The following is a 17,108-nucleotide window of genomic DNA, read 5'->3' as shown; positions in this document are numbered from 1 at the left end:
GAATGTGGTGTTTTACATTTTTTTGCCTTTCTTTCTCACTATGCAAATCTATTTTAACTGGCCGAAAATTAAAGTCAAGTCTCTTTTGCTCATGATGGTAACTGGCAAACAGTCTCCCCACCTTTATCTCAACCCATGAGCTTTCTGTTTTCTCCCCCGTCCAGCTGAGGTGATGGAGTGAGTGAGGGGCTGGGTGGGCATCCCACCACCATCAGTTATCTACAGACTAGGTCATCAGATATAGGAAGCCTTGTGGAGAGGGCAGCTCTGCTAAAAAATATTAGCAGGCTGGAATATGAATCAACCAACTGCAAGATACAGAAAAAAGCTGCAGCCTCAACCAACTCTCTTTCAAATGTGAACTTGCAAACTTCACATTTTTGAGAATAGGTTCTGGTACACTTTACTTCTCTGCTTCCCAAAAAAGTATGCATTCTCAAACTTCCAAAGACCTTTGAAGTCTTGTCACAACAGGGCAAACAGCCCATCCCAAACCCTTGCGAGAACATCTTCTAATGAATCTCAATAACACAGAAGCAACAAAAAAGATTTTTGTGACAGGGGGCCCTCTGCTTATGGCTGAGTTCCCTTGTGGAATGAGATGTCATTTGATTACTGTAGCCTTACAAGTTTTATATTATGTATCATACCATATAGTAATACAGCAATGCATGCATACTCATGCACAAAGAATTTATGAATAAAAACTATAATCCTTGATTGGCCTTATTATTCTAACTTGTCTTATAAATATTTAAAGAGATGGCTTCCTAAAACAGTACATGAATAGTACATTATTTGCCATGCAGAGACTGTAATAGTGTTAAAGATGAGAATCCTGTATTCCAAATTTATATTTGTATTCTGTTGAATGGTACAAATGTGAGAAGTGACTGTCACAGGAATGGTTTTCATGCTAAAAAGAGTTTGAGAGCTGCTTATGTGAAGACAAGAGCCACTGACAATATGACAAAAAGCCCAATATCTTGACGAGATTAAGACTTGTCATGTATTCTGTCCTCTGTCTCTTCCCAATGTTTTCTCACTTGCTTTCCCCCCAATTCAATAAACTAAACTACAGCTGTTATAGGAGGCTTTTATTTTGAACAAAACCAGTGAAAATACAATTTACACTGAAAGCCAAAGCTGAGGCAAGTCACATTTTTTGTTGTTGTTATTTGCCAGCTGTTGTAGGTGGGATCCACTCTTGTATCTTCTTGCGAGTAGTAGAATAAGGTACGTACTGTCCGGGAGTGCCACTCAGATTGAATTTATGGTTCTCCCAGATAAATTTACGAGCAACTGGTGGATGAGTAGTTGGAGGGTCATCCGTCATTGAGTGAAGCCAGCGATGCCTTAAGAAGAAAAAGACACATTGTTATTAAGGAACATTACACGATCTGTAACAAGCCTTCCTCCTGACTCCCAAGGGTTCTCCTCTGAAGAGACACTAAGTATTTATTGGGGGGGGGGGAATAATTTTAATCCAGTGTGACATTGAAAGAGACTACAGGATACTGATTTGAAGTAATTACACAAACATAACTGATGAATAACAGTTCTGCTTCCAAGCAACTGAAAGCACACCTGAGTTTGAATTTCCTGTTCCTCTGTACTCTTAGTATTTGGGCAGAGAGTATTTCATTGTTACGTGTTTGTATGGCCTTAACCAGCCAGCCAGGTCAAGGCAGGCACTACAAATGACAAAACCACAAGGTTTTGTTTTGTTGTCTGGGTTTTTTTTGTTGGGTTTTGGTTGTTTTGTTTTTTTTAATTACCAGAAGACTAGGCTGCACAACAATTTCAATACCATCTCCAAAGCATTCATGAGGCTACCACTTGGGATATGGATTAATGATGCAGGTTCACCTAAAACAATCACATAAATGTTTACTTACTGCACAATAAAATGATTAATACCAATCAGTAATGGGGTAATTACCAAATGATTATAGTGATTATCCTTTACCTATGAACTAAGTGTCAATCCTCCCCTGTGCAAACAACATTAATGATCAAGCAAAGTATTTTCCATAACAATTTACTGAGACACTACAGCAGGGATCAACGGAATTGATTTCATCCCATTTCTATTTCAGTGCCCAAAGCAACTTTCAAACCTGAATAACATTTTAATTATCTGCCGGTTTACAGGTACTTCATACTGTATGCACAGTTATGACAGAAGTGAGGTTATGACTTTTTCTGCAAGCTTATGTATTTTTTACTGAGGTAGAATTAAAGAGGCTTCTGCTAATCAGCTTTTGCCAAAGACTTCACCTAAAAATAAGAAGTCTTCTATTCCAGTTGTTATTAGAAAGCCTAAAAATTGCATCTTCAGCCTTTAGCAACAGATCTGGCACACTTCATTGATACAGCAAAACAAAACCACAATAAAAGTAGTGAGAGATAGATGGACAAGTATGTTCTAAATCTGAAGAGCTCTACAGAAGGTTGATTATCTTTTCAGTTAAATAGCTTCTAGACATTTATTTCAGAAAAACTCACAACTTTGGATATAACTTTAGTACAAAATCTCACTTTTAAAAAGATGTCAGCCACATGTTCATTTTCTATAAGAAAAAAACAAACAAAAACCGCAAATCAAAGCCACATGTTGTAAGACTAAGGACTGCCAGGAAACTGGCTTGAATATAAAACCGGATGGAACCATAAGATCCTTTAAAAGTAAGAAGAAAAACCTTGTCTAGAGGTAAAGAATGGCCTCCTATGGGAAAAATCATCCACTTAGGAGTTTGAAAGTTATACACACGTTCAGATGAAGTGACCCAATGCAGCATGAATGGGAAGTGGATCCCTCTCTTCCCCCACTCTCCTTTGTAAATCTGGTATCATTTGAAGTATACGTTTCCCACTACTTCTATTAAAAAAGAAGATTTGGGGTAATGATTTCTGTCTGGAAGAAGGCGGCCCCATAGCACTACTAATCACCGTGTGGTCTGAGGATACAGAATCAGGCCTTGCTCGATTTTAAACCTGGTATTACCAGCCTTTGAAATGCCCTGGCCACATTACACAAAGCTCTGAGCTTAGGTGAATTCCCTCTCCCAATTCACGCCCATTAGAAGAATTCTGTGTACTAGTGTGCTTCACACTACCTGAGATATCACGTGTCCTATGATGGCTAGCATCAAAGTTGGCAGAAATGCTGTAAAACAGCTAACTTGACAGAGGTGGGATCATATGCTCATACCCAACAAGCTGGCTCTCCATTACTAACACAAAGAAACACACAGTTTGTGGCATGGGAGGAAGGGGAAAAGAAGAGTCCATGTATCCATATACATTACACCAATATTGACTTAAGTCCTGCATTTCAAAATGCTTCACAGTATCACTCCAGAGGAGCCTCAGCTTTTCAAAACCGCTTACTGTAACATACAGAGGCAACTTAAACTCACACACCTTCACCTAGTGACACTTCTGGTAACAGTGGATAGGGATCCTGCAAACAAAACCCTATTTGTGCACTTGTTACCATGCCTCACCATCCTCACGCTCCCCCAAGAGCTGTGCACACCAACAGGACAAACAAAAAATTGCCTTCTCAGACAGAAGTGCAGTTACAAAGGCCCTGAAAGACAGGCTGGAGCAGGTGGAGCACAAGAACTGTATTAAAGCTCAGTTAAAATCAACTAGATTTCAAGCCTGCATGGTGTCTGGCACCTCTGTCATTACAAGTGTACTTACGTCGTACACTCACTCCTTGAAACGTCAGTAAAATTATCACAATATTGACTTACTCATTTAACAGAATAGTTTTATTCTGTCATTTAAACTATTGTTTTGCAGCTTTTCTAAGACTAAATCCATGAAGTTTTTTAAAACAGTATTTTGGAGTAACTAATATATTTGCTTTCAGGATTTTCTGAAGTTCTATAACATCAATATGAAATTGGGCTCAAATTTAAATAGATCAGCCAATCCTTAAATCCCATTTTCTCACTGGAAAGTAGAAATAAGATTGCTCACCTATGAGACGTGTCAGTACAGTCACAGGTACTGAAATACCTGAAGAGATTTCAAAAGTTTGTTTAGAACTCTATCCGCTATTAAGTAGGCTTATATTTAAGAGTTTCAGCACTTAAGCCTGGTCACAACAGATTCCCTTTAGAAGCCCAACATGTGACTTACAAAAGCATTTCAGTTTGCAGTCTGTTCTCTCAAACAAAAGCTCCCACTCTCCACTAAGCAAAAATATGTAAAATCCGAAAAATTTATTTTGGGAAGACTTTCCCCTTGACAACCTCCCTCAAAGAGTCCTTTGAAGCCCTGATGTCTCATAGACTCTACTCCCAGATGCTCAAGAAAAGCTTTTCATGCACTAGATTGAACAGCCTGAATAAAGAGATTTGATGTCTTCAGATGGCCGGATTTCTATACAAACTCTGCCTACAAATCCACACTTGGAAAAACAGGATTCAAAAGCAATTAATGACTTAAAACCTACAAAGAAGCAGACAATTTACACAGAGCAAAGAAAACGAGAAGGATAGCAGAAGCTCTGAAGAGGCTGAAGCAGCTTCCTGAATCACAGAGCAGAGTCACCACCAAGCAGACTGAGGCTAGCAGAGCCTCTGGACTCTTCCTTGGGTAAACAGATGAAAGACGCCTCAAAGTATCTTGAAATGCTCTCAAGACTATGTAGAATTTTCTCCCAACTCTTAGACAAATATTTAAAAGCAAGGAGATTCAAACTGAAGCTACAAGGGACTGGAGCCAATTATATCATGTACAAGCTGTCAAACAAGAACCGATGCTACACAAACTCCGTAGCTACTACCATATGTGCATCTGCAAGGTTCAGGCACCGTCTACGTAAGTTCAGGGTGTTTGCCAACTTGTTAGCGTGCACTTTTTTCAACAAGTTAACCACATTGCAATAAGACAAAAGAGAAGTGAAGATATGTGTTATGGTCAAAGGGCAGAGAAGAATGGGAAAAGAAGGAAAAAGGGACAAGAAACATGGTTTTAGTTGTTTACACATGGGAGATAACTTTGATTTCTCACGCAAGCTACTAAAAGATACCATTGTATAGTAATGAGACAGCATCCCATTTACCTGAAAACACCACACTAGCATTTAATCTAGTTATAAACCCCACAAATTTATTGTGAAGCTACTGAAAGGATGGAAATTTTACCTCCCCTTCCTTTTCTGTTCAATCTTTTTGTTTTGTTTTCCTTGGAGGCAGACTTGAAAAGCAGCAGTTTCACAGGAGAACAGCACATTTCTTTACATTTCTTAGTATGTTGGCACTTTAAGTCTGAGATGCTACATTCCTCCCTCCTTCAGCTGTCAGATCAACTAACAAAGAGGATGTAGATTATTAAACTGAAGTTAAATTTGAAATACTTCATTGTATTAAGTTAGTACTCCTGAAGCTCCTTCCAAAGATGTCAGATTTGCACCACAAGGAAATAAACATCAAACTACAGGACAGACATTACGCATACATAGGACAGTGCTGGCAAAATGAAGTGTCCCTGCAAAAGGAGAAAACTATTCTCAAATTACAGTTCTTCTTTCCCCACAGGACGTAACATATTGAAAGAGCAAATTATTTTTAACTAGTTTGTATACGTAAACCAGTTGTCAATTTGTTTTTGCAAAGTATTTGGCCAAAACACAAACCAAATTACATTAAACCAGATAAATGGTAAATGAACAGCGTGCGGACAGCCACGAAAGGCTTTGAATGTGATGCAAGAGAAGCACACCTAGCATCTGGGATATCAGGCCTTGACTTGCATGGACTTTATATACTCTCCAAAGGAAGCCTTATTCCACAGCATAACCCTGTTGAAAATGGAAAATTGGATTCCAAGTTGCCCCCCCTCGGTAGGCTCAAGCTGAACCTCCCAGAATCCTCCAAATGCAAACTCGTGCTCTTCCAAATTTCAGCTACAGGAGTATCCTGATCACTGAATAGCAAGTAGGAGCCCATGGCAGGAAAAAGCAGACACATAGGGAACTTTGGCATGAGATGTGAACATAACCTGAAAATCAAGACTGATACAGGAAATGTTTTTGGGAAAAAACGCTATTCTCTCCTCTGATCCCAAACAGATTAAGGACATTGAGATACTCAGTCCTCTCCCCTCACCTTGTTTCAGTGGAAATAACCAACAAACCCTTAGATGTGAGGATCAAAGAATCAAGAAATACAAGTCTGGAAGGGATTTAGACACTGCATATGCTTTAGGCCCAAGCAAGTATCATCAGCCTCATCCACATCACTCCCAGCAGATAAGTTGTTATGGAGTTGCTGTAATACTGGCTTGCTCATCTTCCCAAACCAAGTTATGCCAGTGAAGAGGAGTACAATTTTTTAGTGGTAAGGATAGTAACATCCAATCTGTATCACTCCTTCTGTAATTTAAACTTACTTCTTCTTATTCTACCCATCTATCTGTGGAAGAAAGACTATGCCTTTCCCTTCCGCAAGAGATTAAATGCTTCAAGATTATATCCATGGTCCTTTCTTCTCCTTTTTAAGCAACCCCAGTTCTTTCCAACTGTCCTCAGAGGACTGACTGTTCTTCCTGCTCTTCCCTAGGCTTCTTCAACTGGTCTATGTGTGCATTTGTTTTTTTTTTTAAGAGCATGGTACACAGAGTCAAACACTATACACTATATAAGTCTTCCTGGTAATAAGCAGGAAGGAAGAGTCACTTTGCATGAGTGCAGGCAGTAATTCTTTCTACTTCTCAGGACGGCACACTTCTTTCTCAGCACTATGATAATGTGGACTTATTCAACCTGCTGTCCCCGTAACACCTAGATTATCCTGCAGCACTGCCCGTTGCTCTCCTCCTGCACACCATAAAGTAAGAGGCTGCAGGTGCCAGAAGAGCAGAGTCCTGCCCTCTGTCTCTGCACTCAGCTATATGATTTCACTCCTCCTTTTCCTCTTGTGATCATGAAATGAGACAATGCAACCTGCTATGCTGCCAGACTTATGAGTGCAGATAACCTGCAGCTGGTAATAACATTCATGAAAAAAGCAGCACTGAGCTCTTTGATTCATCTATCTATATTTTACACCCCTAATATTTCACTTCTCTGTGCAGCCTTTGATTAAGGGGGGAAAAAAGCTAACACCGCTTTAAGCACACTTCCTTACTAACAAACGTGCCCAGAACCTTTCACCTAGGCTTCAGCTTGCCTGTGATCCAAGCCTGCTTCTACTGGGGCAGGTGGGAGGGTGGATGGAGAGAACTATAACCCCTATAGTCCTTGCCCTATGAAGAGAGCAAACCACATTATTATCAAGAAGTGCACATTCAAGATAGCCCGTTTTTACTATGAAAACTCTTTGCCTGTGAAAATACTTTTGGTACCCTAGCTAGTACTCACAAGCTGCTCAGGCATTCCCAAGGAGTCACATGTCTTCTTAATCTTAATGATAACATTTTCTTCCCTGAAACCTTTCACAAGCTTTTCTACAGAGCCAAAAGTATAAAATACTAAACTGGAAAGTCATTTATCCATATCATCTTCCTGCTTGGTTTTTTATTATTTTTGAGCAAACAGAAAAAAGTTTTGCTTGTAATGAGTGCATCTGTACATAAGTTGTGACTACGCGTTAATGTGGGCACACGCATGAAGCAGCATATGCCAGCTGTATAAAGTAGCATCACCTGGGGCTCCTGGAGGTGATTTGCTAACTGCAGTATTTTTAGGTTGGGAGATAAATGACAAAAGGTAATACTGGGCCTTCTAACATAACAGGAAAATGGAAATGAGCTCAACACACAGCCCAACGATTAGAGCAATTCTGATATGGAGACATCTATGAAAGCACTAAATAGAGTGCACACAGGCATTGGTATAAACAGATTTAACTTTTATTGTTCATATGTTCACAGAGCACATCTGATCAGTGTGTTCAAAAATGGAAGTAGTAAGTTCCTGCAAACAACATGCTCTGAACAGTAGGAGACGAAACAAGTATTTTGGCTTTTCTAACTGTCTAACAGTCTAAACGATGTCTTTGTGTAGGAAAAAAAATGTGCCCAATATCTTGTATAGCATTACAAGAAGATTAATACTAATCATTCCCAATGCAAGTATTGAGGAAATTTAAAAAAAATCTAATTAACTTGCCTCCAACAAAGTAGATACCAAAATCTTGATTTGGAAGATAAGAAAAGAAAACCCAGAGTAACAAAGAGGTTAAATAACACAACTAAATCAGAATAAACCACAAGCCTACATATTCTGGTATGGCAACATTTTAAAAAAGCAACAGTCTCGATTCCCTGTATAGTAGACATATGTCAAAACAACTCTTTTGATTTCCTTCAGACTGTGATTTCAGCACATCCGTTGTCAAAAGACATTACATCAATTATTTCAGAATACTGAAAATATTCAGTAGTTCCTAAAAACAGTACTACAATATGTTATTACATATGAGATGTTTTTTCTTGCTGCTTTTTCCTTTTCTCCAGTGTCTGACAGAAGGTAAAGGGCAGCTAAATGAATTCTCATTTTATTTTTTCCAGACAGTTCTTTTCAGAACTTTTCAATATACCAAAATGCTTTTTTCCAATTCATCACACATGGTGAGGTCCACCTGATTGTATTTCAACAATCATTCATATTGCACAATCCTGAAGGCACACGACTGACCACAAAATTATACTTCAAGATGCAGTGTATTCAACAACCCGAAACATGGAGAAAAACAACCTGTAGTATGACTCATACTGAAAAAAAAAAAAAAGGAAGTGTTTTTCCTGCACATCTGCTAGTGTTCTCTATACTTGCCAAGATAATAGTTTAATCAGTAGGATAATCAGTAGTGTAATCCTACATACAGTAGGACTTTTTGTAAGAATACTACAAAATCATTATAAACTAGTTAGCATTACTATTTAAAAAAGGAAAATCTGAAATCTCTAGGTTAGCCCTGGTCTTAAATCTTGATTTTGTTAAAAGTGTCATCTTTAGGCATGACAGTTGCAAAATATTTTCTGAAAGTAACACCAGCATAAACAATGTAGTAAAACCTGCTTCCACCTGCAGAGGGTACAACAACATCACCACAAAATGCTCTACTGAGCTGAATTAACTAAAACCCAGAGTCAAAAATCAGTGTTTAGAAGAAGTATTCAGATCACAACCCAGCTGTTAAACTGGTACTTCATATACTTCCCAGTTGACCCAAGCATGACAAAATTGTCTCACCTTTCCATCTGTTGAAGGGAGGGCTAGTGCTTTAAGAAATAACCATTTTTTACAACTGACAGGACAGATCCTATTATACTATGGACCAAATTACTCTCTTTGTTAATAGAAGTAATTTCACACAATCTAATTTATTTCCAACAAATTTCTGGGTCCAAAAAACCCACTCGTTTCCTGCGTAGTTGCACAGCCCCAGTATTACACTGACAGCAACTTGTACAATATATTAACAGTCTCAACTCAGAAGCCTATGTCATGTTAAAAATTTAAGACAGTATACCATCAGATGAAAAAAAAACCCAGAATCTTAAAAGACAGTATTTACTCCCACTCAAAATAATTCTATTTTTAAAGATGCTTTGCAAAAGAGTCCCATATCTAAACAGTATAGAATTACAGGTCAGTGATTTAGATGTGTCACAAAGCTAGGGTTCCTACATAAGAATAAACATCTAAGGTTGCCATGGGACATACAAATTTATCAGCAGTAAAAAAAGACCCAAAAAACTGAACAGTACTGCACAACTAAGTTTCCTGACAAAAATATCTTAGAACATGGGACTGTTTACCATTTTGTGCCCCACTGCACTGACCAGTCTTGAAAATAATGAAATATTTACTGTTTCTTCTAGGGCAATTTTTTCCACATTGATAGGAAAACAAGTTTTTCTACCTCACTAATTTATGTGATCTAAACAAGCTACTTAAATCCTAGAAACATCACTTTGATACTCAGGAAGAAACCCTTTATCAAGGTTTGTAAGGACACATTAAACAACACATAAGCGTGAGCAAAGAAAAAAAAAACCAACAAAACCAAGGAAAATCTTGAAAACCAGCACAGTCTAATAGTGAAAGGATAAAAACTAGAACCAAACAACAGTTATTATGCAGATAAAAGGAACAGCCCCGCACTGGCATGAACATGCTAGTTTTGGAGATTCTAATGTCACTTCTAAAAAACAACGCCATTAAGCTCTTACTGGAGAAGACAGAAAAAAGCATTAACTGCATTAAACATAATTTTAAGGGTGGGAGAATTTGAAAGAAAATTGACTACCTCGACAGTCTACTCATGCATTTCGCAAATGTTCTAATGAGAGCCACAATTTAGGAGTTTAGATAATCAATCTCAGCCTTGGCACAGAACATCTATCACAGGAATAATAAAAAACAGTGTTCACCAATGCTCAGTCTACCCAAGCACCTCTTACTTCCTATCACCTTCCATTGCTTTGTGGCTGAAGTGCTATCCATATTCCTCAAGAATCGGGTAGAGATTGTTTTTGCTAGCATACGCTGTTACTTTATTTGGTGTGTGTTTTTCCTGAGTTATTTAGGAAGACAAAAAAAGTATTAACAGCTGTGTAGCCAGAGACCTTCTGGAACTCAAGGTTGTACAGAATTATTACTGAAATGCATGAACAGAAAATAAAACCTTCAGAAAAATTGTAGTCACGAAGCAGTCAACATACAGAACATCCTGGCCCTTTGCTGTTCGTCATCCTGTAGAGTATCAATGTATATCAATTGAAACAATTATGCTGTTAATGGCTGTGGATTAAGGAATGTTGTTCCATCATTGCCTTATGTTCTTTAGGTTCTTGTCTAGAATGGATAATAAAAATATTTTTTCTACCTCTGGCTGCTCAATGCTATTGTAGGCTTTGCCAAACCATTAAGACAGAATCACAACTAATAAGGAAAATTGGAAGACTGGCTTGGCCTGCTCAATCTGGCTTGGCAAAACGCTTTTCTCATTCCAAGAAGCAGTGAGTGCAACTCTCAGGACAGTGAGCAATATAACATTATGAATGCAGTTCAAAATTAAAAGTAACCAATCTGAAATCTTCTGGTCATATATAAGATAGCTGCATCTAAGAAAACTCTATTACCATAAAATTGTTTTGTTTTTTTTTTTTAAGTCTTCTGCTTTGGAATACAAGAAAATATACAGGCAATTACACAACTGGTATCTGTCCACATTATTAAGCTAAATGGTTTACCATTCAGGGGGCACCATACTTCCATCAACTTCCCAAAACGTATTTTTGCCATGCATTTCATTAGTATAGATGACCCATCTGTGTCGACCTTAAATAAACAAACAGAAATATTGTATTAGCTCAAAAAAATAAATGATTTTCATATAAAGGAGAGAATTCATGAAGATACAAGGAAAAGTATTTTGACTAAAAGTATCTACCATTATGGGCACTTATTTCGAAGTCAGTACAGCTTTTATTCTTCTAAGTCTTCTGTATTTCCACTGTTACTGTATTTTTATATGGCTGAATCTAACACTCTCACAAGGAAGCAAGTATTAGCTACTGTATAGGTAAAAGGAAACAGGAGCTTACAAAATTTTCAGGCAGAGAAACAGGTTTGGGGACTTTTTTCCCCCATTAGGAGGAGTCTTTTCCAAAAGGACATTGCCATTAATAACCTAAGATTAAACTAAGTTTCAGCCATATAAAACTACCAAGCAGTGTTTACCAGCAATTGCTTTCCCCAGGTACCCTACAAGTTAACCTACAGTAGGCAGAGCTTGGCCTAACCAGCGTGTCAATTACTTACATATCACCTTCATTATTTTAGGTGCTGCCTTTTTAAGTACTCTACAAGTGTTACTTAAAATCCCATTACTTAAGGCAATAGGAAGTTTAAGCTAACCTGTGTTTCTTGGCCCTGAAGTGATCACATAAGTAAGTACAGCTGTGAGGCAGTTTTAAAGACAGTTCTCTTTCTTTCCCCAACTGTTAAGCTATCAGCTTTTAGGTCAAGGACCAAATTCAGCTCTCAATCACATTACCATATATGTGGTATATATGATATGGTATATATAGGCATATCTACATGGAGAGCTTATATTTACTGGCTTTTATTTATCCCATATTTATTATTTCAGATTGACTATATTTGCAAATGAATCAAGGGAAGCAGTAGAGAGACAGAAGATGTCAAAGCATTTCTATGAGCCCCCTCTCTAAGACTCACACAAGTCAAGTGCGAGGAAGTTGGGCAGGCAACAACTTCTATTTCACTAGCAGAAACTACACAAGCTATACAAAGTTGGACAGTCAGTCAGGAGGTGTTCACATTAGCACACATACCAAAGAAGTTTCTTTTGTCTTCATAGTATTTGTTTCCATATTTGTCAATTCCTATCAGCGTACCAGTCTTCAAATCATTGACCCTGTGAATTCCCAAAACAACAGTTTCAATTGACATCATCTTGGAATGAAGTTGTGATAGAGGTTTCTCAGGGGTTGGTAAAAATCTGTAATGAAAACTCTTAAACACATATATGCAAAGCTATTAAAAAAACTATTCAAGCTTAAGGATTGCAAAACATAATCACCAATTCCTGCAACTAATGTCAGCATGCCTTTACTGTGCACCCCACTGACAGGATAACAAAAGTCACACAAAAAGGCTTTTGGGGGCTATTATTTATTTAAAAGCTCTTTATAGTGGAAGATAAAGCAACTCTGCAATATAGCACAATTTAACACCCACAAAACCTTAAATACTGTGGAAGGGGGTCCCAGAGACACATGTTAATTCACTTAGTTGAAAACGTTACCATCCTCCTCAACTATTTCTTACTACCATTTCAGCTTGAACTGCCACGGAAAGTGGTCAGCACTGAAGCAGCTTAAGAGATCTCACATGTCTGTGTGGTCACTAACGTCCAGGAGAGGAATAGTAATATTTTAAGCCATTGTAGCTGCTTGCCAAGGAAATGCATGCTAAATCCTAAATTACAATTGTTACTTTCTAGCTTTTGTGTAACTGTGAAAGATGAAAGCATTTACCTTGCCACTCCTGGAGACTTACACTGACCCAGATAAGGTATATATCAGTTTCAACTCTTTATGCAGAACATATTTTAACATTACTGTATATATCAATAATTAAACTGAACCTATGATTTACATTCTATTGATAAAACCTTAAAGTTACTGAAGTGCTCTTTTCCCCCTAGATCTCCACCTTTGCTTTCCTTTTTACTGACATTTATCTCAGGCAGAATTACATAAGGAAAAGTTTACTCTCAAAGGTTTTAGTTGTTTGTAGTATTATATGCACTCTCAACTCAGTCCCAAGTGACAGAAGGGATGTGCACATGCATGCTTCCTTAGTTGGGAGTTTAACTATATAACCACAGATAAAGTTTTTTTTGTTGTCTTTTCTGCCAGGGTGCATGAAAGCGATTATCACTCCATCAAGTACTCATTTTAAACCTCTGTGGTCCCAGGCAGAAAGATGCTCTGACACAGGTCTTCTCTGTCAAAGAAACACTCAAAGATCTCTGGCTCAGCTATCCAAGCCCAAACTCCCAGCTTCAGAAAAAGAAGAGCCATTTCGCTGCTGCTCTCCCTTCCTTCTTCCCCTCCCTTTCTTGTAAGGGTTCTTATGCCCTTGTCCTGATTTCATGCCCCGAATACTGATAGCAAACACTACAAGGTATTTATGGCTTCCAGAGGACATTTTCCAGCCAATTTCACTGAGTCTTGAGCAAGGAGAATGTTTCCAGGCACATAGGCTCTTAATAATTTGACTTCTACTGCATAAAACCTGTTCCAGCCGCCTTAGTGGGAAACATACAGAAAAAAGCAGGGAAATTCAGAATAAAATCCTTGCAGAAAAAGAGTCTCCTGACTTGGGTAAATCATTTTTCCAAGTTACCAGTAATTACTTCTTAAACACACGAATTGTTGCAAGGAAGATACACCTTGATTACTCTTCCTGTAAGCGCCAAGTCTATTCCTTGAGCTGGGACGGAAGAGTCAATGGCTTGAGAGGTGAAGGGGAGGCAGCAGCTATGTTTGTGGTTGGTATGGTTATGAGGATCAGCTGTGAATCTCCACCTAGCACACCTCTCTTCTAACTTGTCTTCTGAAAGAAAAAAAAACAGAGCACTGCCTCCAGTCTTGCCTGCTCCCTTTCTCTGCTCGGTAGAAATGTGTCAACACAGCCTGTGATCTTTGACTCACAAAAGCTCCCTGACAAGACATCATTAAGATGTGCTTAGGAAGAGGCACTCTGGTGAAACCTAATACTCAAACTCTTCTACACTTTTATTTCCCCAGCTCCATTTCTTCTTGAGAACTGCCAGTGTAACAGCTACAGCCTGAGAAGGGAAACAAAGTGGAGAAAACAACTTGGGGAGATGACAGAAAATAATAATAACAGTAAAATACTAGCCAGGGAAATCATATACTGTCTTAACTTATTCTGCTTAACAGCTTGAAATTTCCCTCTAAAAAGTTGTGCAAGAGGAAGGTCTATCTGAGCTGCTTTCTACAGTGGAGACAGAAAAGCCAGAAGCTGCCTGTCACCACAGCTAGTAGAAATACAAAGTTGAGACCTCCCAAAAGTCAAGCTGACTTCAGAAAAGCATACAATATTGTGCCACAAAACAAATGAGAAAATAATTTAAAATGTATAATAATTGTAAAGGGAGCAATACACTGACTGACAGGAAGAAGACATACAGAGCTGATTGAAGGCTACTAGTGAAGTCCCACAAAGAATGTTGATGTTAGTAGCCTTATTTAACACTTTACAGGGTTCCTGACCAAACCAAAATGAAAACAGAAATCCCACCCCCAAAAAGCACAGGAGTCTGACAGATTATGATATTACCATACAGAGGAAGGTCACTTTATTGTACAGGAAGTTCTGTGCTGTCTTCAGGGCTGGAGTGATACCACCAGAATGAAATTCAATGGTATGACGATCATAGCACAAGGTGGTGCACCTGGAGACTAGTAAGATCTGAAGCACTGTGTGTGTAATCACAAGGAAAACATCTGGATGTCACAAGGCAACAATGAGCTGCCAATTAAGTGACATGCAGAGTGTCCTGGTTTCGGCTGGGACAGAGTTAACTCTCTTCTTAGTAGCTGGTACAGTGCTGTGTTTTGGATTTAGTGTGAGAATAATATTGATAACACTCTGATGTTTTAGTTGTTGCTAAGTAGCGCTTATCTTAAGGATTTTTCAGTTTCCCATGCTCTGCCAGCAAGCAGGTGTATAAGAAGCTGCGAGAGAGCACAGCCAGGACAGCTGACCCGAACTAGCCAAAGGGATATTCCATACCATGGAATGTCACGCCCAGTATATAAAGGGGTGGGGGGGGCGGGGGCTGTCCAGGAGTGGTGGATTGCTGCTCGGGCATCAGTCGGGGGGTGGTGAGCAATTGCATTGTGCATCACTTGTCTTTTCTTGGGTTTTATTTCTCTTTTTTTGTTGTTATATTCCTTTTCATTACAATTATTATTATAATATTATTCTCAGTTAGTAGTATATTTTATTTTACTTTAGTTATTATACTGATGAGGCCTGATCAGCAACTGTGTAAAATGTTATGTTTAACTGTTCAAAATACATCAATTTAAACTACAAGAAATAACAGAAAAAGGGCTATTATGATGACTGGAAAAAAAGGTCTTCAAGAAGGCTCAGAAAGCTTGGCTTGTTTCTTCTAGCATATATAGCAGGGAACTTTACCTTTGCAAATCCTCCCTATCCCATACTCCTGACTTCCCACTATTAATTAAAAAAAGGCTTTTTGGCTATGTGGTCAGGCCTACAACATTCACTGTACCCTGAAGAAACGTTCTATTACTTTTCCAAGACCAGCTACAAAGATAACACACGTTACTGACACTGCTGAATTTGGATCATGTACCATTCAGACTTCCACCCTACATTTCATCAAGGATCTGAATGAAAAAGAGTACCTCAGGAAATCTGCAGCTCCTCCTATTTGGGAGGAGCTTCAAGCAAGCTGTATCACAATTCAAAATACTCTTCACAAGGCAGAGATGAGATGTGAGTGGGGAAAAAAGATAGGAGAAAGTTTAATGTGGATGAGTGCAAAGCTCTGTGCTTGGGGAACAAAGTACACAGACATGACTGGAAACAAAGGCTGCAACTAATTCTGCAGAAAATGCCACCGGGGCTACAGGGCATCCACAGCTGAGCAGAGGTCAACGGTGACAACCCGTTGCCAAAGAGGCAGACGGACGGTTTGAAGTGTTAAAGAATTACAGCCGGTAAGGCAGATGAATTCACTCTCCGCTTTACACCGCAGGATTTCAGCAGAAGCACGGCTTCCAGATTTCCGCACCGGACAGTTCAAGAAAGCCGCCGCCAACCTGAGGTGATCCAGAGCGAACAGCCGGCGGGCCAGCGCGATGGTGGTCTGCAAAAGCTCAGGAGGCGGCTGCAGCAGAGCAGAGCGTCACCACGGCGGACACGGCTGTGGCAACAAGACTAAGAAGGACTGAGGCTGGACACCGGGAAAACCTGCCTGGGCAATACTGACAGCTCAGCATCGAGGAACCCACTAAGATGCCTAAGGGAGAGAAAACAACCGCCGGAGCCTGCCTGGGGAACGCTCTCACCACAGTATCCGCTGCCGACGGGGACTCGGGGCGGCGAGCCGTACCGCCCCAGCACACCGCCCCTCGGCGGAGCGCACGGAGGGCTGCACGGAGCGGCCTCCTCCTGAGGCCTGGCCCGGCACCGAACACCGCCCGGCGTGAGGCAGAGCCCGCCGACCACCCCGGCGCCGTGGTGAGCGGCGGCCGCACCGTGTCGTCCCCCCACCCGCGCCAACCCCGCTTCGTGCGGGGCAGGGCGCCCGCGACCCGGCCGCGAACCGCCAAGGTGACCCCGCGGGGCGGCGAGGCGGGAGCGGGGAGCCCCCCGCCGCCTGCGCCGGGCGCGCCGTTACCTCAGCAGCTGCCATAGAGCGCCGCGGACGCCGCCGTGGCCGCCGAGGTGCTTCAGCGCCCGCTTCACCAGCTGCACGTACTCCGCCATCTTGGGGCGGTCCCACCTGCTCCCGGCGCCGCCGCCGTTGCGGCCCGGGGCC

At 40.2% G+C, this 17,108-nt stretch overlaps 1 protein-coding gene across 1 annotated transcript; it reads right to left on the bottom strand.

Moving 5' to 3' along the window:
• Positions 1-1,086: 1,086 nt before the first annotated feature.
• Positions 1,087-17,070, bottom strand: NDUFA12 (NADH:ubiquinone oxidoreductase subunit A12). Its single transcript, XM_050908699.1, has 4 exons — positions 16,968-17,070; positions 12,331-12,413; positions 11,224-11,311; positions 1,087-1,355 (listed from the first exon to the last, which is right to left on the bottom strand). The coding sequence occupies exons 1-4, from the start codon at positions 17,054-17,056 to the stop codon at positions 1,175-1,177; spliced, it is 441 nt and encodes a 146-aa protein (XP_050764656.1). The 5' UTR covers positions 17,057-17,070; the 3' UTR covers positions 1,087-1,174.
• Between the last annotated feature and the right edge of the window lie 38 nt (positions 17,071-17,108).

This window comes from Gymnogyps californianus, chromosome 1, assembly GCF_018139145.2.
Source record: "Gymnogyps californianus isolate 813 chromosome 1, ASM1813914v2, whole genome shotgun sequence".
NCBI lineage: Eukaryota > Metazoa > Chordata > Aves > Accipitriformes > Cathartidae > Gymnogyps > Gymnogyps californianus.
Note: the sequence above shows the minus strand (reverse complement) of the source record. Positions and strands in the feature narration are given on the sequence as shown.

Coding starts and splice junctions, on each gene's coding strand:
- NDUFA12 (XM_050908699.1), bottom strand. CDS start 17,056: ATGGCGGAGTACGTGCAGCTGGTGAAGCGGGCGCTGAAGCACCTCGGC. Junction 12,414..16,967: donor GCTCTATGGCAGCTGCTGAG/GTAACGGCGCGC, acceptor GGGAATTCACAG/GGTCAATGATTTGAAGACTG. Junction 11,312..12,330: donor AGACAAAAGAAACTTCTTTG/GTATGTGTGCTA, acceptor TGTTTATTTAAG/GTCGACACAGATGGGTCATC.